At 51.6% G+C, this 8,509-nt stretch overlaps 1 protein-coding gene and 1 pseudogene across 4 annotated transcripts in view; one reads left to right on the top strand and one right to left on the bottom strand.

Annotated features, from left to right (window-relative positions):
* Positions 1-4,540: 4,540 nt before the first annotated feature.
* Positions 4,541-8,509, bottom strand: part of PDPK1 (3-phosphoinositide dependent protein kinase 1) — a 77,631-nt gene continuing 73,662 nt past the window's right edge. For all 4 annotated transcript variants that reach the window (XM_039477822.2, XM_039477825.2, XM_074381773.1 and 1 more), the window contains 3 exons: positions 6,329-6,386; positions 5,106-5,258; positions 4,541-4,742 (listed from right to left, as the gene is read on the bottom strand). In XM_039477822.2, coding sequence (XP_039333756.1) covers positions 4,626-4,742; positions 5,106-5,258; positions 6,329-6,386 — 328 coding nt within the window. In that variant the 3' untranslated portion in view covers positions 4,541-4,625. The remainder of the gene's footprint in view (positions 4,743-5,105; positions 5,259-6,328; positions 6,387-8,509) is intronic.
* Positions 7,459-7,947, top strand: LOC101051931 (UPF0561 protein C2orf68 pseudogene; annotated as a pseudogene).

Genomic DNA, 8,509 nt, shown 5'->3' with positions numbered 1-8,509 from the left:
TCATATTGAAGAAATGAGTTATGGGGAAAATTCAGGTACACACGTAGGCTCGTTCAGTTGCTCACCACAGCAATCTCAACAGATAAAAGTGCTCTTTGTTGGAAAGAGCTTCCTCCTCAGACCGGTTCTCCACAGGCAGCCTCGTCTACAACCCTGCAATCTTGGGCCAGAAGTAGGGGCCCCTCCCACATGTGCTGCCTAAGAAGGGACCCCACCCAGTGAGTCAACAGAGGTTCAAGTCAGGTTTGAAAGTAACTGGGGAAAAGTGTATGACAACTTCCAGAACATAGTACCTTCACCGTATTCTCAAAGCAGCTGCGATCTCTGAAGTCTCAGGAGTGAGCACCCCGGGTCTGTGGACCAGCCAGGCGAGGGGTCCCTCAGGGCTTCAGAGGAGGGCAAGAAACCCAATTGTGTGCAATTTGGCCATAATCTCTGGTAGAATGAAGCAGCACTGAACATGGCGCCTAGAAAAACCTGCTGCATGTTCCCCTTCAGAATCAATGGACCACAAATGAAGTGGAGAAATTAAAATCTGCAACCAAATTTGGGTGGTCTGGACTTGACGCCAGCTAGGCAATCTGCAACATGTGGGCAGGGAGTGGGGCGGAGAAGGCCTGAAATCGACACCAGCTGGGACAACCACGCCCTGCAGTGAAAAAGCCAGCCTGGCTGCTGGGCTCTTCTGAACCACTGAGACCTTCCAATGTGGGGCGGGGGGAGACAAATACACTCTGGTAAACCCAATCAGCTACATGGTTTTTTCCAAGTAGAGGCTTTGCTCTGCTACCGATTCCAAATGGCCTAATGTACTTTCTGAGTCTGTAAACTTAATTACAAATCGCTCACTAAGCATGTGGCAAGGTCAGTTCAACACTTGTTATCTCTGCTGACTGTGCAGATGCAAATTCAGTACCATTGTGGACACAAAGTACAAGATTCTGAAAATATCACCAAGCACTCGAAAGCCACAGCAGCACGGATGGAGGAGAGCTAACATGCGGGCGGAGCCAGGATCTCGAAATGCAAGAGAGGAAACCGGCTCCTGGAAGAAATCTGCCACAAATGGACTGCAGTAATGACATCATCTTAGCATTTAAAAAAGAGCGGTCTTGTTCAAACATTCTTTGGAACACACGGCTTATCAGAAACTGATCTGTTCAGAATCTGCAGGACACAACTAAGGTGATTCTGCTACTGGAACTCTGAGCATCTAGACATCAGTTTGAGAGAGAAGTATCTTTAAAATGAACAAACTCTTTGACCTCAAAATACCACTTCTAGGTAGGCATCTAAGGGGCAAACAAAGTCAGTAAAAAAAAAATCAAAAGATTTTAAGATATTAATCACAGCATTATTTAAATAATGGAAAAATCAGAAACCATCTAAATATTTTAGAGTAGGGAAATGGTCAGATAAATTACAGTAAAATGGACAATGACTAAACCCTACAATTGTTAAAAACATTTCTCTGAGAAACTCATGACATGGGAAAATGCTTAAAATAAAATCAAGTGAGAAGACAATGCAAACGGTGTGTGTCAAATGTCCCCAATATAGTTTTAAAAAGTGAACAAATGGTGGGGCAGGATATAGGCCAAAATGCTCACAGTGGTTTTCTCTGGGTGGCAGGCCTACAGCTAATCTTGTCAGAGACAAATGTTTTGAGTCACTTAGAGCCCTCTGCTGGTGCCTGGGGGTCTGTGCCATGGGACAGTCTCCACAATTCCTCTGGGCAAGGGCCACAAATTCCACAGTATGTCCCAAGAAGGCTGGAGTAGGTGGAGTCCCCAGCAGCTGTGGCATAACCAGCCATCTCAAAACGAATTGTTAACAAGCCTTCCACAAGTTAAGGTTCCACATGGTAGCCATGGTGCAGAGCCATTCACTAGAGTGGAGAGGCTCTTTGCTCTAGCTGGGGCCAAACAGAGGGGAGAAAAGAATCCCACAGAAGCCAGCCCCCAGTCTGTCCCCAGAGAAAGGCAAGGCACCTGGAGCACCTAGGCTGGCAGCAACCACAGCCTCCCTTCGCTCTGTGCGGAGAAGCTGCGCAGGGTTTGGTCCTGACGTTCCACCTATTTCCCACATGTGAGGAGACGCATGGCCCAGGTCTATTAAGTAGCAGGTGCCATCTTCCTCACCTTGGATAAACCCACCACTGTAATTCCACATAAGCACAGACGATCCCCCACGTTCCACTGTAGAATATAAGGCACCTGCGTGCCAGATGATGGCTCTAAGAATGTGCTAGATAAAACTGGAGTTGATATGAACAAGCACAGGGTAAGGGAAGAAAACACACGGGCCTTTAAAAAGGTAAGAGAGAGGGGCTGACTGAGGAGAAAGGTGACCCACAAAAAGGGCTTGGCTGTCACTAGCTCAGGCAGCGGCCATCATTTCAGTGGTCAGGTGCCAGCTCTGGCTCTGAGCCCCTAGTTCTGAGCTTTGGAGGTTAAGCTAGAGCTTCACTGACGCCCAGGAGGTGGTGGTTCTATGCAGAGGAAGAACGCACAGAAGAGTCTCCCCAAGCAGCCCAGCCAAGTGCGCCAATCAAAGCCTCATCCCAGCTCTGCTTGTTTCCCTATAACCAGACACCCTGAGAGCCGTCTTTTCTGTGCCTGCGTGTGCAATTATGAGCATTAGGAAGCCACTCTTATACATGCAGACACAGGACATTCTGATAAGGAGGAGTAAGCCTGAACAGAAATTCCTGAAAGGGCCAAGAGAGACTCTCCAACACAGGCAAGCCTTTCCAAAAGCCAAGAGAGAGGACTCCGACTCCAGCTACAGGCCCAGGGCAACGTGCCGGGCCTTGGAGCGTCCTGCTCCCTTGGGGACCCCAGGGCAGGTGCGGCCCAGGACACTCCAGCTCAGTCACAGGCTCACATGCAGCTTTTGCATAGCAGCCGCCAAGGCCCAGGCAGAAACCACAGGCAAGGACTTGGGAACATCTCTGCCCCTCCGAGGCCCCCATCTGCACTTGCCTAGCTACCAAGAGCCATTCTTGTCATTAGCAGTGTCAAAAGGACACCTTCCTTCTCAATTTGGACCTGGCCTGGCACACAAGGTCACTGATGAGTCATCTGTAACTTGGGGGTAGGGGCCAGGGAGGGTGGACACAGTTGAGCCAGAGGCATGTCTGTGGGCAGCAATGTCTGCCTCTCCTGCATGGGACTGAGGGCTGCCCTCCAGGGACAACCTGGGTGGAGAGAGAAGGGCCGAGCCCTGCCAGGCCACAAGGAGCTCTCTGCCTGGGGAGTAGCAACGGAAAGGACAAATGCATCTGGCCTGTCTGTGCTATTGAGCAGGACAAGGCCACCAAAGCATCAAAGGGCAACAGCCCCCAAACCAGCAGAGGAAACAAGACCGGCTGTGGCTGAAGTGCGCTGTTCTTGCTTCCTGTGCAACAGTAATGGGGAAAGTCCACTCTTCATGGGACCAGGTGAGCCGGCAGCATGAGAAGGCTGAGATTTTCAGTAGAGATGTAGAAACTGAGTTCGCTCTGAGAAATGTTTAACCACAACACAAAAGGGGTGTGTGTGATGCTGGTGCCAGCACTCCCCAGTGCTGTCAACAGGAAACGGAAGCACCCCGGGTCCGCTGATGCCAGGGTTCTCTCAGACCCTACTTCACCAACTGGGGAGGCCTGCATATTTAAACCTTTTAGGAGGCCCTCAGGCCTCTCTCCTCCACACAGAGGTCAGCAGGCCCTCTCGGCTCTGGCTGGATTCTCCAAGGCACCTCCCGGCCCCACCCAAGGCTTGGAGCAGGACTCTTCTCTCTCATGCAATAACCTGGCTGGGTGCTAATTGGGCTCACCTCTGATGGCACCGTTTCCAGCCTGCACTTGGCTTCTAGCCCTAGAGACCAACACTGCTCAGTAGGACAAGGGAGCCAGGGCCCTCGGACGGCGCCCTCCACTCAGCAGCCTGCTCCTGCGCCACTCCATCCTCTCCTGCTCCTCACCACGAGTCTGCCTGCCAACACACAGCAGAGGCCATGAAAGCCTGCCACCAGAGCCACCACAGGGTCATGCAATGGGCCCAGCCACGCCTAAGGGCCATACACGGGGAGACGCAAGAAAGGGAGCACATGACAGAAGCACAGAGCCTCCCCCTACAGAAAGGCGTGGCCGCCAAGCAGGGCTGCAAAGGCTCCCTCCCTGGTGAAGAGTTCTGGGATCCCAGCATGAGGGGCACAAAGAGCCAAATACACCCGGTCCCCTCGGCCACAGCAGGACCAGTGCATGGTTGGGGCAGGGCGGGCGCATGGTTTGGACTGATGCTAGGAGAAGCTGGTGACACCAGGTTTGTCCACTAGTCTGGGCAGGACTGGGCTGACGTGCACGGAGCTGGGTCCCCACGGCAACGAGAGCACGCAGAGGCCTCCACGGAGCACAGAGAGCAAGCAAAGCGACCCTGAATTCCTTTGTGTTATTGGTTTTGTTCCTTGTTGTGGTTGGGTGTTTTTTTTCTTCTTTTCTTTTAAATAAAAATGCTGCAAGGTTTCCGCCTCTGCGTTCCCCTTGTGATGGCTGGCAGGTGGTCTGGAAGCGTCCGGGTGGCGGCCAAGCCGTGCTGGGGCAGGTGTCCTGGCAGCGAAGGGCAGCCCGGCCGCAGGCCACGTCACTGAACCGCGGCATCTGGGTGGCTCTGGTATCGCTGCCTCCAAACCTCCTGGATCTTCCTGCACCACTTGTGTGCATTCCCACTGGGGTCCATCAGATAATACGTCCTGTTAGGCTGCAAAGACAAAAGCCGTTGAGTGTTCCTGAGGGAGTCCCACCTCAACCAGGTAAGCTGCCTACTACTAGTCATTCCAAATCCTGCAAGCACGTGGGCATGGTGGTTCTTCGCTCCACACAGGCAGAAAGCAAATATGTAGGCAGATGACCCACCTGCTAGTCACCACCAAACTCAAAAACAAGCACAGGATGTCTCCTGGCCCCTCAGGACTGAGCTGCTAGCGTGGGTGTCTGGGATGTCTGGGTGAGGCAGCTGCCTGGATCCCCGCTGCTCCCTCTGGCCAAGGCCCGTGGCTTTGTCCCACATGGTGCAAAGCCCTCCCACTACCCTGAACACAGGAATCCCTGGGAACAGACTTACCGTGTGGACAAAGAAAGTTTTAAAATTCTTGGCTTCTGGTCGAAGTTCTTGTGACCAAGGAATTTCACCTTTCAGGACTTTGTTGACAGGATCCACATAATATAAATGTGGCCCTTCTGTGAGCAACAACTGTCGTCTTCGTGCAAATAAACCCTGATACCAAAACAAACACAACACATACACACACAAAAAACAGGCCATGCTTATCTGGGCTCAGAGCCAGTGCTGAGAGCATCTCCCGCAGCCTTGAGGGCTGAGCGGCCCCTCAGAGCTGCTCAAGGCACAGGGCCATGGCCACCACCGGTTCACCCACCCATGCTCCCGCCCAAGGGCAGCACACTTCCTGACCCACCCGGCCCAGTTTCTAAGGTCACAGGCACTGCAGCACAGGCCTCTGCTGCTGAGCTAGCATGGGCAGCCCATCCAAGCTGGGGAGCCCATGGCTCCCCTAGCAACTCTGCTCTGCCTGGGACAGGAGCCTGCTCTCGGTAGCCAGCCTCCACCGAGCTACACCTAGATCCTTGCCTGTGGAGGACACATGGCCAGGAATGGAGGCCAGAAGCCTATGCTTGGAAGGGGCCCTAAGTGAGCACATGGGGTCCTGTATTTTCTAACCAAGGTTAAAGCCAACAGTTACTGGTTTGTGTTCTGTCTGATCATACTAGAATTCCCGATCTGATGCATCCTACTATAGAAATAATATGATTTACATTTGAAAAAGGTACAAGATAACCAAATAAATATCTGAGCACATCTGCACACCCGCCTGGCTCCAAACAGGAGCAATACTTGTAAGTGGTGAATCCACTTAATCCATAAAGAACAACCCTTAAATGTTTTTTGTATTTTATTTATTGATTGATTTATCTATCATCTATCGATCTTTTCTTTACTTGGCCAACAGGATGGAAAGTCATGTTTTTAAAACACTTCTAATGAAATATCAGACACGGTGTCTTCGACTTGATGGAAACCTCGAAACGGGCAGCCCCAGGCTCCCGGGTGTGTGTGAGGCTGCTTCTGCCCTGCCTTAACCGCCTACGTGTGTGGCTCCACATGGCTACTCTCGAGGGGCTTAAGCCTTCCTGAGCTATGAAATCTAGAGATGATCTTTGAAAATCAAGAGATGGCGAAGGATTCCACACCACCACACTGCCCTCCTGAGGTGGAGTTGGGGAAGATGCAGGCGTGTGTGGGAAGCAGCAAGACCACTGATCACTCACCTTCCGCTTATCCACTGGGCCCATCTTTAGTATTAAATTATTTTCTACAAATTGGTGCCTGTGAAAAGAAACAAGAAAGAGAGGCTCCTGTGAGAATCACAAACAGGAATCTCCATGCTCCTCCCACCACATGAACTCCCTATGCCCTTGGCCTGCCTCTCACAGAGCCAGCCTCACTTCAGGACAAGCAGAGAACTCCACATGTAACCCAGCACACACACCACTGCTGTGCAGAGCCTTCATCTCTATTTGCTTGCATATACAGATTATATTACAGACGGAGCTTGCAGATACCAGAAACAGTGCTTGCTGTCCCCTCACTGCCAGTGGCACCCACATGGCAGAGGAAAGGTGGAAGAGGACCATGCCGTAGAAATGGGCAATTAACACAGGTCACTGCTGCCTGAACAAAGCTGTGGTGAGACACGGAACTGCCTCAGGAAAGATGGATGCCCTCAAGAGTTGTCAACAGGGTAAGATGATCACCCTCAAGTTACCTCCCAAGCTGGGGGCACCGATTCAGTGCTTGGGACCCAAAGAGTAGTTTATAATCACAAAGCCCTGAAAGACCCAAGTTGGACTTGCCTGAAGAACATCTTCCTCTGGTATTTCTACCATAGCACAACACTTTTACTCAAAGATGGCAGAAATTCAAAGAGCAAGCTTCAGATACAGACTTTGATTTAATATATATTAACAAGCACACCTCATTTTTGATTCCTAAGAGTTCAAGAGATTTTGTTTGTTTGTTCGTTCTGAGGCGGAGTATCGCTCTATCGCTCAGACTGGATGGAGTGCAGTGCTGTGATCTCGGCTCACTGCAACCTCTGCCTCTCTGGTTCAAGCGATGCTCCTGCCTCAGCATCCTGAGTAGCTGGAATTACAGGTGTGCACCATCACGCTCAGCTAATTTTTGTATTTTTAGTAGAGATGGGGTTTCACCATGTTGGACAGGCTGGTCTCCAATTTCTGGCCTTGTGATCCACCTGCCTGGGCCTCCAAAAGTTCCAGCATGAGATTTTTTTTTTCCTTTTCTAAGAGACAAAGTCTTTGAGCGAGGGGCGAAGCGGACCTCTGTGGACAGGTGGCAGTTGTTGGGGCCGTCAAAGCGGCAGCAACTCTGGCTCCGGATGGAGACGGGGCCGCATCCCCGGACAGGGCACTGCTGCAAGCCTGGCGGGCGGGTGGACATGAACCACGGCTTTGTGCACCATATCCGATGGAACCAGATCGCCCAGGACGACCAGGACAAGAAGGTGAAGCAGACGGCCAAGGATAAAGTGAGGAGGCGGCACACGCCCGTGCCGATGCGGCCCCGCAAGCCAGACCTGCAGGAGTACCTGCCACGACACTGAGATGTCTCTGCCAACCCATGCAACCCAGACTATGAAGAATCCTGTAAAAGCAGCAGTAGCAGAGGCTCCGAGCTGGAGCCTTCTGGCCATCAGCTCTTCTGCTTCGAGTACAAGGCAGACAGTGGAGAGGTCACATCAGTTATAGTGTATCACAGTGATGACCCGGGAAGGGTGAGTGAGGAGGTGTCAGCATGCACACCTCTGGATCCACCCATGCGAGAAGCCCTCAAGTTGCGTATCCAGGAGGAGATTGCAAAGCACTAGAGCCGACACTGACCATGTTGAAGGCGTTCTCTCCAGGCTGGAGTCACTGCACCCAAAAGAATTCTGCCCAAGGAGCTCATACTTAGTTTGGGGGTATCAGGACCAGTTTGTCTGACCTTGAGACCCCAAAGGTGCTGCATCCATAGGGTGTTGCAGGACTACACCTGGCCTGCCTTGCAGTCATTCTTTCTTATATGTTGACCCATTTGCCCAGCCTGATATTCTGGAATTTTTTTGAGAGTTTTGTGTGGCTAACGTGGTGTTCTAGAAGCAGCGACTCCAGGGAAAAGCAGGATTTATGAAGCCTCATGCCCACATGGTGCTTTCTCAGCAAGGTCGTATGTCTGGCTGCTGCTGTTCCGCTCAGCTGCACGAGCCATGTTTGCTATTTCATGGTTCTTCTGTGCTTTTGCTCATTTCTTTTTTTTTTTTTTTTTTTTTGAGACGGAGTTTCACTCTTGTTACCCAGGCTGGAGTGCAATGGCGCGATCTCGGCTCACCGCAACCTCCGCCTCCTGGGTTCAGGCAATTCTCCTGTCTCAGCCTCCCTAGTAGCTGGGAT

The sequence above is a fragment of the Saimiri boliviensis genome, chromosome 12 (genome assembly GCF_048565385.1).
Source record: "Saimiri boliviensis isolate mSaiBol1 chromosome 12, mSaiBol1.pri, whole genome shotgun sequence".
In the NCBI taxonomy this organism is placed as follows: domain Eukaryota; kingdom Metazoa; phylum Chordata; class Mammalia; order Primates; family Cebidae; genus Saimiri; species Saimiri boliviensis.
The sequence above is the reverse complement of the archived record's forward strand: the minus strand, read 5'-3'. Positions and strand labels throughout refer to the sequence as shown.